The sequence below is a fragment of the Mesocricetus auratus genome, unplaced genomic scaffold (genome assembly GCF_017639785.1).
Source record: "Mesocricetus auratus isolate SY011 unplaced genomic scaffold, BCM_Maur_2.0 Super-Scaffold_100003, whole genome shotgun sequence".
In the NCBI taxonomy this organism is placed as follows: Eukaryota; Metazoa; Chordata; class Mammalia; order Rodentia; family Cricetidae; genus Mesocricetus; species Mesocricetus auratus.
The window spans coordinates 91,990,052-92,011,934 of record NW_024429188.1 but is presented as its reverse complement, the minus strand read 5'-3'; the positions used below and the strand labels follow the sequence as shown (position 1 = coordinate 92,011,934).

Here is a 21,883-nt window from a genome sequence, read left to right as displayed (position 1 = left end):
TTACGTATTGTATTTCTTAAAAACAAAACAGATTAGTCCCACCTGGTAAATAGCTCAAGAGGAAATAAACATGAATTTACATGAATCAGAAAGGATTTTTTGCTGTCAGACCATAGAATTGCTCAATCTATTTAATGAGATGGTTTAAGGATTAAAGGAGGCATAAGAATCAGACTTAGATGGTATCAGCTTTCTTTTTCACAGTAGAGATCAAATGAGCAGAGATTGTTTACAGGTGATGATGAGAGAATGAATGCATTCAGTCTTCTTTGGAATGAATGCAGTTATAACATTAACAGAAATTATCTTTAATTTTAAAAAGTGTTTCAGGATAGAAGCTGCTGGTTTTCAGCCTTAAGTTCTAAAACCTACAATGATCCATATTGTATTATATGCAATATATAGAAATTAATTCATTCTTAGCATTTCAAACTGAAGGAAATACATTAAAATAAAGTACATTGTGAATTAGAAATTTTAAACATTAAACAATGTTGTTACCCTAGTGTATCAAGGCTCTTCTTGAACACGCAGAGCTCCTTACTTTGTCCTTTGCCCTATTCTTTAAAAAATAATTTTTAGTATTGAATCTATAATATATTTACATTATTTCCCTCTAGCTCCTCATGCAACTTTACCCATTGTGGTCTCTAAAATTAATGATCTCTTCCTCTTTGTTTGTTACATATAAAAAATTCCAAAATACATAAATACAAACTGCTCAGTTCATATAATTTTATTTGTATGTATATGATCTTAGGGCCGACTACTTGATAGTTCTTTGTTTAGAGTTGAGTCCTCATGATGCTTCCGTTTTCCCTTCCTCAAGAAATCCTACTGTGGAGGCATATTCATTCTAAGGACTTGTCTCTTAAAACTTTGCTTTTCTGGAATTCTACCTTTTAACAATCTTTAAAGCAAACAGAATTTAGTATAGAATGATTGATCTTTTCTGATTTTTGCTCACACCTTTTGGGATATATGAATCTGTTTTAGAGGTAGAATATACCACTAAGGGTAGATAGTTGCTTGCAAAATTATTAGATTAACCCACTGGTTATATGTAAGTTACAATTAGTTCCAAAATACAAAGTTTCTTGTGTGTGGTATACTGTAAAAAATCACAGAGTCATAGAATTTTATAGAAAAAAGGGACATGCCTTAGGTGAGGAGACCAAGGTCAAGAGAGAATCAGAAACTTGATCAAGATGAGAAAGCTAGCTAGTATCAAATCTTGGGTTGGAACTCGCAGATCCCAGTTCAGATTGGTGAATTTCAAGCCCACTTTGCTGGCAAACACAGGTTTGTATGTTTTGTGATATGCTCTGATGCTGCAACTAAGTGAGAGGAACATGAACAATACTCTTGCTCCTCAGGAGCAAATTAGCCTCTCAAATTATGTTGATCAGAAAGAGCTTTTCTATTGCTATCCTAAGGACCAGGAAGACATGCCTTTCATTTGTTTCTTCCTTCTCTGAATCTGAAAGTGTGAAGTCAGAGAGAACCATCCATGTTTAGTCTACAGACAAATGACTGACATAAGAACATTGATGGTATGTCATATTAATAAGGGCTCCCAGTTTCACTGAGGAAAACACCAAAAAATATCTGGATTTGGAGGATACATTTAGTTGTATTATGGCATGTGTGTTTCAACGTACTAATTAGTATATCTTGAATGGGCAATCATCATAGTCTTACAAGTTTCATTTTCTGAAACCTTCAAGATTGGGCTTCCATATGCTATGTGGCATAGTAGATCATACATGTACATGAAATTTTTTATTTTTTAGATCAAAAGCTTTATTTGATGATATTCTCTGCTTTGTTTATTTTATATCAAATAAAGATTTTCTGTATGAGTTTTTTACAAAAGAAATCCATGGGTATATCCCAAGTCACTTCTTAGTGAGGATGTATGAATATGACTTAAAAAATTTGGTTCTAAAATTTCCATTGATTTAATTTTTCATGTTTGATTTATTTTGAGTGCTAAAAACAAATTTAAAGGAGAATTAAACTTTATGCACTGGAAGAAAGGGGTACATGTGTGATGAAGTTTTAAAATCACTATCAAATGAATATTCACAGAGTAAAGTAGATGTATCTTCTTACCTCGTTCTGTGTCATAGAGATATACAAATTTCTCCCACTTGTAGTAACCCAGAAGACTCAGAATGGCCCCCTTCAGGGCTGGGCGCATCTGGATGACAAACTGCACATCTGCATCAGTGGGAAAGCTAGGTGTGACAAAGGATGTGTGCAGAGCCCCACAGAAGGAGGTCAGGGTGTTCATTGACATCTGGTCATAGAATCCAAAGATAGCATACACCCCTCTGGAGAACTGCGAGCAGACTGCAATGAGAAAGAGAGGAACACATTTCAATAGGTCAGATGTCCCCTGGGGTAGCTTTTAAGGTTAGAAAGCCAAATCACAATTAATCTCTAAATTACGGTGTCAAAAAGCAAGCAAACCAGCAAGCAAGCAAGCAAACAAACAAACAAACAACAAACCAAAAGTAAGAAGCCAAGACTCTAAGGAAATCTATAGATTCCTCTGACAGTCCAGGTGTCTTACAGGAAAATAATTAAGAAAGAGAAAAATTTATTGGCTATAGTTACATATTATCTATGTCTACAGTGGCTAAGAAACTCAGAAATGAAAGAGGGAACAGTTATCTTATTTCTTACAAGTCTCCTGCTCATTTCCAAGACACTTTAGGCTCTTATCTTCCCTCAGGGGTTGCCCAATGACCCCTTAATGTGGTTATGCCACTATCAAGGCACACTTGTCTTTTTACCCCTTCAGATTTTTATTCCTAGTAGATGAAGGTTGAGCCAGACTAGATGCAAATATGTCTGCCTGGAAATGTGTTATTCTTGCTGTTATATAGTGTTATAACCTATAACCACAGTTCTATTATGATAAAGACCATTCATTTAGAGTGTTAATTTAGAGAATTTCAAATTGTGGACAGGCTGTGGGAATGACTGACCTTTCAGTGGCCATTGAGCCACAGGAGGCAGTTAGCTGCTTATTCTGCCCAGGTATAATTGGCAAGTTCTACTTTGATCCTATTCCATTTTTCTGGTGGACTCATTAGCCTACATAGAAAAATTTCATGCCCCCCCATTGTTGTCAGTTCTCCTTCATTTCAAAATGGGCCATTCCACTGCCTCTTCTCTCTTCTGGCCCAGAGGAGCTTAAAAAATGTGAACCAATTTCAATATTAGCTTCAGTAGAACATAATTAGCAAAGCAAAACAGCTACAACAACACCATGTGGTGCATTCCCAAACCAAGTGGAAATGATCTTTAGATTATCTGCGCCACTGCTTCCTTCCATTCATGCGAAGCAGACATAACAAGCATAATGCAATGTGATTTAAGAGGTCCTGCCTGGTCTCCCTTGTCTGCTATGAAACCATAGATTCCAGTGTTAGGCTCATTTCTTTCATTTTATGGTGTTAGAGAATTCTGTGGCTTGGGAGAGGGATTAAGTAGAATCTTTAAAATCATTATCATGGTGAAACAAATTAATACGTCCAATTAGTTATTGAGAATGCGTGGAAAAGCAAAAGGAGAAGTGATGATGGGAATGCGTGGGTTAGAGAAGAGAATTACAGGGCTGGGGGGTTTTTCCTGAGAGGAGAAATAGTAAAGACAGTAAACAACATGAGGAAAGAATACATTGAATGTAGGAGGTAGGTAGTAGAGATCAATCTAAATCATTTCTTCACCACATTATGGGAAATTGAGTTCTTAATATCTGTGATATCTAGCTTTCTACACATACTACTTAAATATATGCAAAGTAGGGTCACTGACTAAGTAAACTAATTAGTCATTAGGTTGAGGAAGGCATTTCAAAGATTATCATTTACTCCATCATTTCTAGCATAGTAGACCACCACCTTTGATTTGAGGAGTTCTAAATGGCCTCAAAACAATGGCAGCTAGTGAATGAATCTGGGATACTTCACAATAAGAGCCACAGAGCCACAGGGAGTACTTAGAAACAAAATGATCTTTGGCTATCATGAAGGGAAATACTAATGAAAATTTCATTCTAAGTTTATTTATGTGTATGGAGGGCTTATGCTATCAGGTCAAGTACTGTCCAATATTAATGTTAACAACCATACTAATGATAAGAAACACACAGCAGTAATAGAAATTGTTGTTTAAAATAATAAGAATCAATGAGTGATAAATAATATCTAGGCACTATGTTAAGTAGTACAACTATAATCTGATTTAATTTCTTCGTGAACTATTGATACCTTTACTATTTTGTTGCTAATTTAGAGACCAAAAATGTTTCAGTTAATAAGTAGAGAAATCAGCTCTCTAAAACTTACAGTCCTATCTCCCTATAGGGAGATGGGAGATAGAGAGGGGGAGAAGAGGAAGGGAGAGGAGGACACAGGAGAGCAGGAAGAGAGGAGAGAAGAGAAGGATGAGAGATACCATAATAGAGGTAGCCACTATAAGTTGGAGGAGAGGTCTGGCAATAGTGAGATCTTCACAGATCTACAAGAATGACACCAAATGACATTAAGGCTACCTTACATGTCCTCCCCTGATAATGAGATTGAGGACTACCTTATATGCCATCCTAGAACCCTCATTCAGTGGCAGAAGCAGAGGCAGACACACACACACACAGCAAAAACTGAACTGAACTCCTGGAACCCAGTTGCAAAGAAGAGTGATGAGCAAAGGAATCAAGACCAGACTAGCAAAACTCACAGAGGCAGCTGACCTAAACAAGAGGGAATGCATGGACCCCAGACTGATGCCTGAGAGGCCAGCATGGAACTGATTCAAACACCCCCCAAACCTGGGTGTCAGAGAAGAGGCTTCGGCAATCTGTGGGACCTTAGAGAGTAGATCAGTATCTATTCCTGGCATACAAATAGACTTTGGGAGCCCATTTCACAGGGAGAGATACTCTCTCAGCCTGGACACATGGGGGAGGACCTAGGTCCTGCCCAGTATGATATGACAGACTCTGAAAATCCCTCATGGAAGCCCTTACCCTCCCTGGGGAGTAGAGTGGGGATGGAGTGAGGTGGGAGTTAGGAGAGTTGGGGGGTTGGGGGAGGAGGGGAGGGAGGGAACTGAGAGTAACATTTGTAAAAAGTTAAATTAAAAAATTATTTAAAAAGCAAAAAACTTACAGTCCTTGCAGCCCAAATCCAAAAGTGTCATAAAATAAATATTCACTTGTATGATATAGGGTTTTCATATTTAGCAAATAAAGATAGATGTCCAATTAAATTTGCATTTCGTATACATAATAAATTGATTTTAGTATAAGCATGTTTCAAATTCATAAACTAAAGCTTATTTGTGACCTATCTGAAATTCAAATTCAAATAATTGAACATCCTTATTTTATTTATAATTCAAGAAAGAAGTTGTACCTATTAATGGTCATGGAACTAAAAGGCTCAAGCAAGCAATCATGGTCCTTCAAACAAAATGATCCAGAGGATAACTTATAGTTGTCAGCTTCATACCTACTAGAAAGCATGAAAGGAAGATACCAGAGCCGTACATAAAACAGACTTTGAAGGGATGTAACACTTTTTTTTTCATGGAGAGTCCCATTCTGACTAGTTTGTTTTTGGCAAATAAATGAAAAGAAATTATAGTGATGAGATTCTGTTTAATAGAAAAATAAGTGTTGTTTTCCTCTTATATCTATTATTTTGACACTAAGGAGTCATTTATGAAGCTTTCATACTTCATTGAATTTGCTTATTTATTTAGAGTATAATAAACATCCAGAAACTCATCACTCAATCCAAGAACTGTAACATAGTTAATAACTTTTAGCTGTATGTGTCTCTTCTATTTCACTTGTTCTAACAAACTCTTGCCAAGTTCTAAAGACAGTGGATATCAACAAGTGTTAAGAGAACCTCAGTACATGTTCTACTGTCTTCATGTGAAGCAAAGTCCTAGTAAATACTGACACTTGTAGAGGGTTACCTTTGAACCACTCATTGCACCAAGAGTAGATAGCACAAATGTCCTCTTGTGCCAGAGAGCATAAGGTCAGTGGGGAGAACAGGCACAAGAGGACATTTGTAGTAGCTTCTGAAAGAAGCTGGAGCACAGGGGACCTTGGCAGAGCTTCTCATAGCACATTCTTCCAATCACCCTTGATTAATCTCCATTTTACACACACACACATGTACACAATATATGTGTATGCCTACAATATTGATATTGGTATACTTCATTTATATATAACATATAACATTGATATTAAAAATAAGCGGTCGTAAATTTGAAAGGGAGTTGGGGGCATTGGAGGAATTGGAAGGGGGGTTATAAATGATGCAAATACACGTGTATAAAATTCTCAGGAGTCTGATTTAACAGAAAGCATGTTTTTAGATTCCATGGTTATTGGTGTTGGAAACCTTCTTTGAAATAGAGTTTTTAGATAGACTATCACTATGTATCCCTGACTGTGCTAAGATTTTCTATATAGAATGGGCTAGCCTCAAACTCCCATAGATCTGTCTACCTCTGTCTCCCAAGAGATGGGATTAAAGACATATGCCACCAGCCCTGCTTGAAATGAAGTATGTACAAAAGTCCAATAGCTATATAAAGAGACAAATATATGAGAGACAAAATGGAGCTCATGTGTTTGAAGAGATTTCTACTGGACTGACACTCCCTAGCACAAAGAAACTATGGTATTAAAAAGTGTCTTAGAGCTGGGCATTGGTGGCGCACACCTTTAATCCCAGCACTTCGGAGACAGAGGCAGGCGGATCTCTGAGAGTTCGAGGCCTGCTTGGTCTACAGAGTGAGTTCCAGGACAGCCTCAAAAACAATATGGAGAAACCCTGTCTGGAAAAAAAAAACCAAAAGCAAAAAAGTGTCTTATACAAGGTCACACAATGAATTATGAATCATGCTCTTAGAAACGCTTTATCAGCATGTTCTCAGCATCCCTATTCCAGGGCTATCTAGGGCAGTGTGGATTAGGATTTGCCTATCATGAAAGTAACTTACCTTCAATTCTTAACTCTCAGCCAAAGGGATATAGATGGATCCCAGCTACCTTATTCATCCTCTACCAGCCCCCAGAACCAACAAGAACCAGTGATGTTCATAACAGTTTTGGTACTTGTGGATTTTTACAGTATGTTTGTATCCATTCCTGAATTCTTAGTGAATTATACCCATTTATTTTACATCTTAGAAGACTGTCCTTCATAAAAAACAGATGACACATAAATTTACCTTGGTAATGTTAAAAGGCATAAGTAAAGAGATAAGGGCACCATCTTTTAAGACAGACATATCTTGTTTCCAATTAGCTGCATGACTTACTGTACATTAGTTAATATCTGTGAGTCTTGGGTAGGATCACTGTGACATATGCAGGTCTGGAATTTAGACTCTTGTGATGATTAGTATTTATTGTCACCTTGATAAGATCTGGACTCACCAAGGAGACAAACCTGTGGTATGCATATCAGAGAATTTCTAGGTTGTTTAATTGATATGAAAAGAGCCACCCTAAATGTGAGTGGCACCATTCCATGGGTTTGTTTCCTGGACTGAATAAAAAAGACAAAGCAAAAAGAGCACCAGTATTCATCTCTCTGTCTTTCTTGATTATGGATAAAAGGCAACCAGCCACCCGATGATCCTGGCCCCCATGAATTCCATACCACGATGCACTCACCCTTGAACTAGGAGTCAAAATAAACCCTTCCATAAATAGGTTTTGTCAGAAGAGTTCCCCACAGCAATGGGAAAAGTAACTAATATAAGCCTATATGTTGAAATCTTGTATCGACTGCTTGTTAAGTAAGTTACTATTTATTTCTGTGCCTCTGATCTTTTCTCTTCTTTATTATTTTAATTTTAAATAGCTTGCTTCACATGTCAATCCCAGTTCCCTCTCCCTCCCCTCCTCCCGCACTCCCCCACCATCTCCCCCAGCCTCCCACCCTATCCCCACTTCCTTCCACATAGGGGATATCTAGAGTCTGCCATTTCACTCAGGGCAGGGTCCAGGCACTCCCCTAAGAGTCCAGGCTGAGAGATCATCCCTCTTTGTGTTATGGACACACGAAGTCCATTTGTGTGCCAGGGATAAACACGGATCCACTGCCCAGGGCCCCATAGGTTGCCCAGACCTCCTCACTTACTCTCACACTCAGGGGGTCTGGATCAGTTCCATGCTGGCCTCCCAGCTGTCCGTCTGGGGTCCAAGAGCTCTCCCTTGTTCAGATCAGCTGTCTCTGCTGGTTTTGCCAGCCCATTCTTTGCCAATTTGCTCATCACTCCTCTCTCTCTGTCACTGGGTTTCTTGGGTTCAGTTCAGTACTTAACTGTGGGTGTTTGCCTCTGCTTCCATCAGTCACTGGATGAAGGTTCCAAGATGGTTATAGGCATCAAGTTCATTATCAGGAATGGGCATTTGAGGTGGTCTCTCCACTATTGCTTAGCTTGCCAGTTGGTGCCATCCCTTTAGGTCACTAGAGGTCTCACTGGTGCCAGATCTGTCTTCTAACCTATGATTACCTCTTCCCCTTATTCTACCCCCCAGTCAACCTTCCTGTTCCCCCATGACCTACTCTCTCTTCCTCTTCTCCCCCTCTCTTTTTCCCAGCTCCCACTCCCTCGCCGTGTTCCCAATCTGTTCAGAAGATCTTGCCTCATTCCTCTTCTCTGGGGTACCATGCATATCTCTCTTAGGTTCTTTCCTGTTTCCCAGACCCTCTATCAGTGGAAGTGTAGATTGGCACTATGATCTTTTCTCTTTATTTATAGAATTGAAATAGTAATAGTGCCTATGTTAGCACTGTGGTGAAAATAAAAGTGAGTTAATTGATGAGAGCCATTGAGTTTGTACTTATAGAGAAACTCTGTTAACACTAGCTCTTAATTTCCTCAAAAATGTTAACTGAGTTTCTACTATGAGCTAGACGGGCACAATTAGAAATATGAAAAACTACCCTGTTCTCATACATCTTATATATTATTGACAAGAAAATCCAACAAATGATATAAATAAACTATGAAGTATGTTAATTTCATATAGTCAGCTTTTATTACCTCAGCACACTTTGCTCTCTGTTAACTGTATCATGTTTTACTCACCAGCACCCATGGCCCCCAGTCTCACACTGCATCCCTAGGTAACACAGCCTATCTTTTCTTTTGCATGTCTGATTCATGTCTTCACTGTTCTTTCCCATTCTTGTTTCTGGGTAATAATGGGTTACAAAAGAAATCCTGCTAATTTGGCTCAAAAACCTGCTATTGTCTGTCTTCAGCCTCTTGTTCTCCTTATATAATGCCTATGTATAAGTACAATACTATTCTGGCCTGTGGTTTCTGAACCTTCTTGATATGAAAAAAAAACAATTAGCTGTCTTTCTCTTAGGAATGCTTGTTTCCATTTTTCCCCACTTACAGAAACTAAATGTTTCCCATTGGAGATGTCATTTGTGACTGTCTCCTGTTTTCCTAGTGACTGTTATGTAGTGCTCCAGCTGTGTTCCCTTTAGTGGAAAGTGACAAGCAAGGCTGGACCCAGCTGTCATACTTATATTTATAGTCCCCCAAATCTGTAATGTTGGGGCAGGTACCATTAATGTACAGCACAGCATCTAATTACATCATCCATATTCCAAAAAGCATGATTAAAAATGTCAAACAACTCAATTATTCCAAATATCCAAATAACAATATTGTAGATCGTTTACAGAACACTTTTCATACTCTTTTGAGTCAGGTAGAAAAAAGGGAACTGAAGTCTCTTTCTGATTTAACATTTCAAGCAAGCATGAAGCAGAGCAATAGAGCTATGAATGAACTGATCTGGTTGGATCTTGAGAAGCCTCTTTACATAATACTAGACTATATTGAATTCTAGCAGATCAATGAAGCACAGCACTCAGAGGGACTTGAAGAGATCTTATAGACTAGTAATTTCTAAAGCTGTTCCATTAATTCACAGTGAATTTATAGTCTGGTGAAATGAATATGTGTGTGTGTGTGTGTGTGATTGTGGTGTGTGTGTGTGTGTGTGTGTGTGTTACACATGGAGAGACATACTCAGACATACTCACTTGAAAGGTTTTGTTCAGTAGTCCATTGACAACACAGGGCAGCCCCTCCAGCAAACAGGAATTAAAATACCTATACTTTGACTTGCCAGTTAAAAAATGAATAATTTGAAAATAACACTATATAGACTATGAAACATCATGAAAGATTCAGATAACAGATTATTCACATAGTGTTTGAGAAGGAGAACCTACACTGAAAATGAGTAGGCGATGGATACTCCATGTCCTTTTTTATTTCTGCTTCCTAACATTGCACATAGAGTCAGAAAAGATGATGTTGATAACTTTGGCAATGTATACCACAGGGAAGATTATATCTCTACCCATAACCATATCTCTATCTCCTATGGAGTAGGCAAAGTTGTGCCCTCTCCAAATGTCCATATCTTAATCACACAAATCTGTAAGTGAAGTTAAATGGTAAAGGGAAATTAAAGCTATAGGTAGAATTAAGGTTGTTAGTCATCTGATCCTAAAATAATGAGGTTGCCCTGGATTATCTGTATGACCCTGATGTAATCAATTGTGGAAGACAGAGGCATAGAAGGGTACATATTAGAGTGATAGAATATGACAAAGACTTAACTGTGCATTGCTAGCTTTGGAATCAGAAAGAGATCACTTTCTCCCTCACTCTTTTGTTCTACTGTTTTATAATGCTTCATCTAATGAGACTCTAATCCAGTGGTTCTCAACCTTCCTAATGCTGTGACCCTTTAACACAGTTCCTCATGTTGATGGTCTACATAGTGGTTCTCAACCTTCCTAAAGCTGTGACCCTTTAATACAGTTCCTCATGTTGATGGTCTAGACAGTGATTCTCACCTTCCTAATGCTGAGACCCTTAATACAGTTCCTCATGTTGATGGTCTACACAGTGGTTCTCAACCTTCCTAATGCTGTGATCCTTTAATACAGTTCCTCATGTTGATGGTCAAGACAGTAGTTCTCAACCTTCCTAAAGCTGTGACCCTTTAACACAGTTCCTCATGATGATGGTCTACACAGTGGTTCTCAACCTTCCTAATTCTGTGACCCTCTAATACAGTTCCTCATGTTGTGGTGATCTGTAGCCATAAAGTTGTTTTGTTGTTACGTTTTAACTGTAAATTTGATACTATTATGACTTGTGATGCAAATATCTGTGTTTTCTGATGATCTTACACAACTCCTACAAAAGGATCATTTGATCTCCAAACGGGTCACAACTCACAGGTTGGGAACCACTGTTCTAAAATATGAAGAGTGTTTATTCTGTCTTCACTTTCAGTGCATGTTCTCAGTCTTTCATATGATATGTCAGCAGACTCTTAACTGGGCAAATGCTTGCAGTATCCTTTCCTTTTTCATAATCTTCTTCTCCTTTATGCTTTGGTTGGTTCGTCAAAATATAGCATCTTAATTTCGATTTCTGTGAATACCATTCCTGTGAATGAGTTGTTAATCGACCAATGAAAACAGCTTTGTAAATGAATCACCTCAAGGTTTCTCTACCTTGACACTATTGACATTTTGTTTCAAATATCATTGTGAGAGTTGTCTTGCATACTATAGACTGTTTAGTAACATCTTTGGCTTCTATCCATTGTGTTCCATGAGTACCTCTTTACCATGGTAATGATAACTCAAAATGCCTCAAAACCTGTTTCCTGCCTGCAGGAGACTTTTATCTGTTCCACACATTGAGAACCACAAATTCAACTCTGGACTTCCTTCCCGAATAGAAAAAACCCTAACCCAATGATGTCTACAAAATTCCCAAAGGGTCCTTTTATGGTGGAAAATTAAGTAGATAGTTCAGATACTTCAAAGTCTATCAAGTGAGTACTTACATGCCTGATCTTTCATTTCACTTGTGTATATTTAAACTGTTGATGGAAGAGAAGGGGAACTAGATGGAAGAGAGATGTGATAGAGCTTGTGTGGAAGGGAAGTTAGCTTACAGCATCCCTGGCTTTATCCAGATCAGGTCCCACTAGCCTTGATGGCCTTTGGTCTTGGAACTCCATAACCATAGTGGGTGTTTGTGGTGGTTTTAAGTCAGAACAAGGTGTCAGCCCCACTCTCCAGCTGATGATTCCACAGTCTAATTACTATCTTAGGGTTAATTCCCTTGAATATTTTGTTACACTCTCAGGAGTGCACTGCCTTCTGACAGTCTAACTAGTTATTTTTGCAATTACATGGCATGTATTTAAATGTCAACAAAGAAAACATTCATTATCAACATTTGCTCCTACTTGAATATAATGGCTTATAAATAAGACGTTAACATACAAATGCATGTATTTTGGAAGTTCATGTTTTACCTTTAGCTATAAATGATGTTTATATAACAACAGTGTTAGAAATGTTCAGGAATGTGTTGTAATGGCTCAACACCTTTATGTTGTGATAATATGGTTAAACTTTTGAAGCTCAATAGTCATATATGGGTTTAGAATTTGTGTGCTTATTCACGAATTCAGTCACTTATCTAATAAAGTTTGATTTTCAACTTCATGACAAACATTGTTATTATAATAAACCCAAATAGCTTGGTTGACTCTCATTGGGCCTGTTATTTCACTGAACTTCCAGGCCCGTCATTTGTAGCATCTGACATGCCTACTTCATAAGAGTATACAAAGAATAAATTAAAGTAGCTGAAATTTCTTAGAAAAAAATGTTCAAAACTGTTCTCTGATTGTCAGTGAGTAAGAAGTATTGGTACTGAGTTCCCAGGAATCATCACCATCTTTATAAATGACTCAACAGGATTTCATTCTTCTCAGCTTTGGTCTCTGCCATTCGCCACAATCACTGTCAATCATCTAACAGAACCAGGGGCCCATCTTGACTTTCAACTCATTTAACATGGGAACTATCAAGATTCTTAATTGAAAAACTAATTGAGCCAGTGATCCACTCATAGTAAATAAAATAATTTCTATAGCTAGGTGGAAAATGGATGCTCTTATGGTACCTGAGAATCCGTCCTAGAATTTGTCATGGATGGATAAGAGCTTCAAGCTTGGTAACATGCCACAAATGATTTGAAAAGCATATCTTTCATTTTGTAGCTCATGCTGTGTGGGAGAAAGTGAGGTAGGCTCCAAATAAAAGCAATTCTTAAAAGCTTTTCTTTGATTTACCATGGTGATCTCTATGTCAATTTCCCCTTTTTTATTTAAATTATAAACAAACTTGCTTCACATGTCAATTCCAGCTCCTTCTCCCTTCCCTCCTCCCCTGCCCCCCCGCCAGTCCCCCGCCCAATCCTCACTCTGGTCTCTATGTTATTTTATAGGCTTGAAAAATTCACAATTTAAATATCACATAAAGTAATAAAATATTTAGTCCATTTACCAGTTAGGAATTCACACTTCTACTGCCTATTTTGTTTGATTTTTCTCACACATTCTTTCTTTTTGAGACATAGTCTTTCCATATTTCTGTTATCTAGGTGGGTTTTGAACTTCTGTACTCATACATTTGCTTCTGCCTTGTCCTCTTAAATTGTTGTGATAATGGCATGTTTCATTATGCCCGACTTTTTATATTTTTATTGTATTTTTAGACTAGGCCAAACCCTCTAGGCTTCTAAATTGTGCAAAAATCTTCTCTATAACTTGATTGGCATATCATGTCCTCTTTAATACTACTGATGATTATTGCCTCACCCTGTCAGAAAATAATGCATTCTGCTTTTAGATGATTCTATTAGAAATGTCCTTATTATACGGAGCACAAATCTGCCTCCCTGTAGCTTTCACCATCTGTTGATCCTTCCTAGAGGTAGGGGTTGAAGCTCAAATATTTAATTCATACTCAACTAGCAGACCATCAGACATATGCAGATCTGAGTATAACTCCTTTTCTTTAGACTAACTACACCTAGTACCAGCTATTCTTCAGATATATAACATGGATCCTGGTCCAGGGCCATCATCACTCTAACAATCCTCCTCTAAATATGTTTCAGTTTGTGAAATCCTACTTGGAGTTTGTGGCCAGGACTGAGTTCAACTGCTAGTGAAGCTGAACTTATCAACAAATGAACAAACAAACAAACAATCCCCATTTTGTATACACAAAACATATTTGTCAGTGCCACCTAGAATGGTAATTATTATTTGAGAAGCCTACATATGGTTCTATAGAATATATTCATACTTTATGGTCTTGAATTTATAAGTCTATAGGTTATTAATAATTTCTGGGGGCTTGAGAGATGGCTCAGTGGTTATGAGTACACACTGCTTTTTCAGAGGATCCTGGTTCAGTTCCTAGCACCCATGTTGGGCAGTTCACAACTGCCAAATAACTCCAGCTCTAGGGAATCCAGTGACATCTTCTGGCCTCCCTGGTCTTTTACTTACATTCATATAAATAATTTCTGTCATGACTGGTACCCCACAAGCATGGATATATGCTGTCAACATTTTTTTATATAAAAGATATCTATGTCTTTAAAATTTCCTCATAGTTTTGACCTGCTTTCTTGGGGTAATTTAAAAACCTGAATTGATTAATAAGTTTATTCACTGTTGTCGTCAATTATGTGTCATCTGCAAATTTGATCAGCTGGCTTTAGGTCGTGTTATCTAAGCTATTGACAAAATGATAAAGATGGCAGAATTAAGGACTCTATTGCTTGGAAAGATACTTCCTTCTTCCCCCCTATGCTTTCTAAGATGTGGAAGTTTAGTTAATAAATACTCTAGCTAGAGTTCCTTAGTCCTGCAAATGTATCCTTCAAACACTTGCAGTTTAGACAGTATGAATGATTAACACTGACCTTGGTTCTTCCAACATGTTCCTAAACATGGAGATGGAATTGTTTTCTCACCATCTCTGACCAAATATCATTACTATTTATCAGTGAGTTTTATGGAGAGGAAGTGAAAAAAAAGAGGATTCTGAGAGGTGAAAAATATACTGAGACCGAGATGTGCATTTTGGTGAAAAATAAGGGAAACCTCTTCTTGCTATAACTTCTACCACTTTGTCATTGCTTAAGATCAAAAGTTGACTCATCTCTTTTTACTGTTATGTATCAAATCATCTGCTCATTTTGTAGGTACAATGCCTGCTACCTGAATGGCTCTTAAATTCCATGGTCCTTAACATATCTGGATTTACTTTTGTGAAAAAGTAAAGTAGCCTTGTGAAAAATTTCCAAATGCAGTCTTGATGAAATTCTACTATTCAAAAGTCATCAGGCTTTTCATAACACCTGGGCTTGGTCATAAAAACATTCACCTTATTACTTCAATAGAAACCTATAGTTTCGATTCTTTTAAATATGGCCCAACTGCCTGAAGCAAGCAAGGAAACCTCCAAAAGCAACAAATATTTTCATTAGAAAAAAAGTGAGTTTAAAGGCATTTCTGCTAAGTTTAATTCAAATTGTATTTTCTAGCAATTTCACAAATATATTTAATGTGTTTTAGCGATTTCAATCCCTGTCACACCCTCCCCCTTCCTTCTCTTACAAAGCCCTTCTTCCTAAGAAGATCCCACTCCAACTTTCATGTTTGTACATAGTCCACTGAACATATTTAGGATTGCTCGCATCAACATGAGCAGATTATTTACTGGAGTATGGACTACTTTTCATTGTCTTGGCCATTGGAGTTTGTGCAGAATTGTGTACCTCAAAAGTCCAGGCAGAGGTATTTGTCACTTTAGGACTTTCATTAAGGGGCCTACTACTATTTGTTTGAAAACTATTTTCATTGAGAACAGTCATCTAAGTGCTCTAAAACTTGCTATTGTATATCGTAGATAACGTTTTGGCTAATGAGAGAAAGACATTCCTTGAAAGACTGGAATTTCAGCTTTGGGAGCTAGTTTAGAAAAAAAGTTCTAGCTTTTGTAAAATGCCACTAATGAAAGATGGGTTGTTACTCAATATATGTTTCTTATGTTTAGTGACTATACATGTTTCATACAATCTGACAGCTACTAACCATATGTGACTGTTTAAGGTTAAATTAATATAACTTATCTAGGTGTGATAGGGGCACGTGCCTGCAATCCCTGAGCACGGGAGCTTAGGTGATAGAGAGACAATGGTAGTTCAAGTTCAGCCTGGTATATTTTGTGGGTTCCAGGCTAGCTTGGGTTACAATGTGAGACTGTCTTAAAATTTTAATGCTGGAAAAATGACTCAGCAGGTAAAGGAACATGCTATAGAAGTTAATCCCTGGAACTAATGTGAATGTAAAAAAAGAAAACTGACTCCATAACACACAAACACACACACACACACACACACACACACACACACACTTTAAAATGTTAAAGGCAAGTGAGTTTAAATTAAATACAATAAAGATTCTCTTATTTGGTCACATCAGACACATTTCACATGTTCCATAACAGCAGGTGGGTAGTAACTTCCAGAATGGATAATCACTATGAAACAAAGTCCATCCTTACAGATAGTACTAGACAAACAGGTCCCATTAAAGTTCTCCCTACCCCTCCTAACATACATGTTTAGATCCTAATTTACAGTGTACTTATTCAGTACTGTCTCCTAGGAATTATACTAGCTACTTTCATAGCCTTCTTTGTGGAGGATAGGGATAGTTTCTAAGGATTAATGGCAGCTGCCAATGTGTAGGCAGTTAGTAATTCCGCAGCTTTGTAGTCTACCATAAGAGCCCATGGAAAAACTTTCTGCCTTCAGTTGTCTTCTCTATTGATAGCTGCAAGGTTGAAAATAACTTTTCTTAGCTGGGATGGTGAAGTGCTTCATAAAGATGCAAGTGTTGCCTTGAAGATGAACACAGAAGTCTGCATTACATATGATGTCTTCAGTCTGATTGGCTTGTATTCAACATCTTACTGACACCAGGCTCTAAGAGAATAAATATAGGATAATTCAATAACGGAATAAGAAAATATCTGAGCATGTTTGTTGCCTCCTAGGAGAACATATCTCTGTTTGGAGATATCATGATAGAGGGACATCTTGCCTGAGAAAACAACACTGGGTGCTGTTGTGGCAGAGGAAAGGAGAAGGGTAAAACAGCCAACAACAACCCCTGTCACCACTGCCATCCGTCATGGGTAAATTCTGATCTTCTCTACATTTATATCAGATATGTAAATTCAAGCAGCCTATGTGCCTTGAGCATGACAATTCAGCAGACGTAAACTACATTTTGTATTGAACAGTATCAGGCAATCATAGATACGGTCCCCTTTAGAAGACTTCCTGCTGGGAACTTATGGCAGCAACCTAAACTCACACTTGTTCTTTTCTTTCCTCTGGTCTGTGTCTCTCTGTCTCTTTCTCCTCTTTCTTTCTGTCTCTGTCTCTGTCTCTCTGTCTCTCTCTCTCTGTCTCTCTCTCTGTATGTGTGTGCGCGTGTGTGTACTGTTGTTTTTCACCATCTTTACTCTCTATTTGTTTTACACTAAAGTTGGATAGTTCAGGGTGAATGGAAACAGTGAATGAAAACTAATCCCTTTCTTCTTTCCCTACAGTAATGTTTTTGTAAACTGCAGGGTACAATCCATTAGTGACTTATGAAATCATTATAGTGAGTCATGACCTAACATTTAAAAACTAAACGAAGTACGACAGGAAATGTGAGAGTATCTATATGGTAAAAGTAAATACTGTTCTATGAAACTGAAGTGCTGGTTATCAGACACATCTGCTAAATGTGTATCTGTATGGTCTCACACCATTGTCTCACCATACTCAATCCAAAGCTGAACACAGCTTTCCTCCACAGAATTTGTGTCTTCCCTGCTTAGAGTCAGTGAGAGGTGAATCTTGCTCCTTTTCCTGCTCTCCCAGTCCCTCTCTCTTCCTTAGACCCTCTGAGGACCATCTAAATGCATTGGTCCTCACATAACTGAAATGTCACTGAATTGGTGTCTGATGATGAGAACTGAAGGACTTGCTGCTCCTTCTGACTCAGCTAGGAATGACTAGGGAACTTTGGAGTTTGGACGGTGAACACATGCTCTCAGAGAAACATTTGCATGCAATGGGGTTAAGTTGCTCATTGCACTGTCCAGCCTTCAGTTCCTGTTTATCTATGTGTCCTTTAGCTAGCATCTCTGGCACTCAGGCCACCTGTGTGTCCTCCAAGTTATACATCTTGTTTTAGAACTAAATCCATTTGTGAAGCAAGAAGAGAAACCACTGGTGCAGAACATCATTTAAACGGATTCCCACTCTAACCTCTCGCTGCAATACAGAACATCTGAATCTTCTTCCACAGACCCCACAGCTGCTCCTTCAGTGGCTTTAAAGGAAGTGTGTATATTCTGAAGCACCTAACATGTTCCATGGGGGAAGAATCTGACTAAAATAGCTACAAACACTTAGCATCAAGTAAGCACATGAAATTTGTAGCATGTAGTTTCTTCTACAGTCAAAATAAGGATACTCTCTAGTGCTTTGTTGTTCAGTCATGTATGAACTTGTAAAGTTTGTGTGCTATCAATGAATACATCTGACCAAGTCAGAGTTGTTCATTTGCTTGAAGAAGAAGAGGGACTAGGACTCTGTGATTCTCTTGAGAATTGCCATGCAAAATTAAATGTGTCAGATTTTCAGATAACAATGACATTCCCAAGAAAATCTTCATATTCTGTTAACTAACATTCAAGTTAGTCCTCAGAGGTTGTCTAAGGACATCCATGGAAGACAGCTAAGCACTCAAATCTCATTTTAAGTATTGGAACTCAGAACCTGGGCCCTGTGTTCCATATTGCTTATTAAATGTAGTCTAAATCTTTCATCTTAAAATTTGTGCTAAGAAAACATGAAGCAAGAAGCTAAATGTAATAGCCATATGGCAGGTATTGAGAAAGAAGTGTTTAATTTCTATTCCATAGCTCCCCATTCTGAAAGCATTACAACTATCCAAATTTATCTCCCATAGTTTCTCCTCATGCACTTCCTATTCCAGTTGGTATTTCTATGGCTTCTCCTCTCTGTTCATGCTGCCTGCTAATCATGAAACACAATTCCTCAAAGTCTCTGCCAGTCTGATTTATACTCACCTTCAGAAACCTAGCTGAAACCTTCCCCCACAGAGTCACAGGTAGCTAGCTCAGCATGTGAAGGACCTATGCTTCCTCTGAGTGACAGCAGTAGTCATCCTGATATCTCCATTTCCATGTTTGATAGTAACATGCCTGAACCTAGTTGAGGTCTGCTTACTTCATGTGTGCGAGCATTCAACTTCTACCAATGACCAAGAAGCTTTTGGAAAGTGAAGAATTGTATTCTGTTCATTTTAATTCCGATTTTGCATAAGTTGATTCATACTCTAGGAACGTAAAGAACTGATGAAATAAATTGATGCTGAAAGCAAAATTCTCCAGTTCTGTTTCCTCAGTCACTGCTGTCTCCATCTGAGACCTTCATTTTACCTTTGTCTGAGTTCCATCTTCTTGCCAGCATACTGAGAAGGATAGTGTTTATATATCCTAAAGAGATGCTTTGTGTATTATCCATAATTAATATAAAATATGAAGATCTATGGGAAACCCATGATTACAGGAATGATAATAATTATGGCTGTACTTAGTTAAATACTACAAAAGTCATATAGAAGACGCCCTCTCTGGGGAGAGAGGGGAAAATAGGGTTCTGCACCAGCAATTAGACAGTTATGGATATTCTTTTGTTGCTTGTGATTTTTGGTTATGTATGAAATTAAAGGAGGTACCAGAAAATGGAAAGATCTCCCATGCTCTTGGATAGGTAGGATCAACATAATAAAAATGCAATCTTGCCAAAAACAATATACAGATTCAATGCAATCCCCATCAAAATACCGGAACAATTCTTCACAGACCTTGAAAGAACAATACTAAACTTTATATGGAAAAACAACAGACCCAGGATAGCCAAAACAACCCTGTACAATAAAGGAACTTCGGGAGGCATCACCATCCCTGACTTCAAGCTCTATTATAGAGCTATAGTCCTGAACACAGCTTGGTATTAGCACAAAAAATTGACAGGTAGACCAGTGGAACTGAACTGAAAGCCATGATATTAACCCACACACCTATGAACATTTGATTTTTAATAAAGAATCTAAAATTGTACAATGGAAAAATATACCCAAAAGATGTGCATTTATACAAAAAGGACATCTGTTCCAATATATTCATAGTAACATTATTTGTAATAGCCAGAACCTGGAAACAACCTAGATGCCCCTCAACTGAAGAATGGATAGAGAAAATGTCGTACATTTACACAAAGGAGTACTACACAGCGGGAAAAAAATGGAATCTTAAAATTTGCAGGCAAATGGCTGGCACTAGAAGAAACCATCCTGATTGAAGTAACCCAGTCACAAAAAGACAAACATGGTATGCACTGAACTCATATATAGATTTTAGACATGAAACAGGGGAGTACCTACAATCCTACCACCAGAGAGTCTCAGAAACAGAGAGGACCCTAAGAGAGATATGCATGGTACCCCAAAGAAGGGGAATGGGACAGGATCTCCTGAGTGGACTGGGAGCATGGGTGGAGGGGAGAGGGAGCTGGGGAAAAGTGAGGGAGAGAAGAAAAGGGGAGAGGAGGACATGGAGGAACAGGAAGGTTGAGTCCGGGGAAAATAGAGGAGAGCAGGATGAGAGATACCATAAGAGAGGGAGTCATTATAGGTTTGAGGATACATCTGGCACTAGTGAGATTTCCAGAGGTCTACAAGGCTGACACCAATTGGCAATCTAAGCAATAATATAGAGGCTACCTTAAATGCCCTCTCCTGATAATGAGATTGAGGACTACCTTATATGCCATCCTAGAGCCTTCATCCAGTGACTGATGGAAGCAGAGGCAGACACCCACAGCTAAACACTGAACTGAACTCCTGGAACCCAGGTGTAGAGAGGGTGGAGTGATGAACAAATGGGTCATGACCAGGCTGATGAAACCCACAGAAAGAGCTGACCTGAACAAAGGGGAGCTCATGGATCCCAGACTGATGGCTGAGAAGCCAGCACGGGACTGAACCAGGCCCCCTGATTGTGGGTGTCAGTGAGGAGGCCTTGGCAATCTTTGGGGCCTCAGGTACTAGATCAGTATTTCTCCCTGGCATTCGAATAGACTTTAGGAGCCCATTCCACATGGAGGAATGCTCTCTCATTCTGGACACATGGGGGAGGTCCCAGACCCTGCCCCGGATGATATGACAGACTTTGGAAAACCCCCATGAGGATTGGTTGGGAGGTTGGGGGTGTTGGGGAGGTGGGGGAAGAGGGGAGGGAGAGGGAGCTGGGTTTGACATTTGAAACAAGCTTGTTTCTAATTTAAATAAAAAAGAGAATACAAAAAAAATAAGTAAAACTTTAAATTAAAAAAGAAAATTTATACTGATAATTTATAGTATCTCCTACTTGAACCTGCTTTTGATACCTGGGTATATCTGGCTAGGAAATATACTTAAAATTATCTATGTGTTTCCTTTCATTTGTTAATTCTGAGCTATTAAAATTTTCAAGGGAAAAATCCACTTCTATAAGACTTAGGCTCCTTAAAACAATGAAGCAATGCCACCATCTTGATTTTTGAGGCTTCCACTTTGGCCCCAAACTCCTTCTCATGTTGATTTTCGTCTATCTCTAGGAATGAGTTACAACTCCAGAGTGCTGTGGGTGGTACTGAACATAAGTATCAGGCAGGCAGAAATAATGGGATTTGAGGATAGTATGCTACGGGCAGAGTCCTTTGGTATCTGACTGAGAAAGTTACAGAGAAAATAAAACTTCAGCTGTGGAAG

The 21,883-nt window shown here is 38.3% G+C and overlaps 1 protein-coding gene across 7 annotated transcripts in view; it reads right to left on the bottom strand.

Moving 5' to 3' along the window:
- Positions 1-21,883, bottom strand: part of Gria3 (glutamate ionotropic receptor AMPA type subunit 3) — a 271,976-nt gene that overhangs the window by 193,081 nt on the left and 57,012 nt on the right. For all 7 annotated transcript variants that reach the window (XR_005876856.1, XM_021231035.2, XM_013118241.3 and 4 more), the window contains one exon: positions 2,116-2,355. Coding sequence is in view for 6 of the 7 variants with exons in the window: in XM_021231035.2 (XP_021086694.1) it covers positions 2,116-2,355 (240 nt within the window). In the remaining variant the exon portion in view is untranslated. The remainder of the gene's footprint in view (positions 1-2,115; positions 2,356-21,883) is intronic.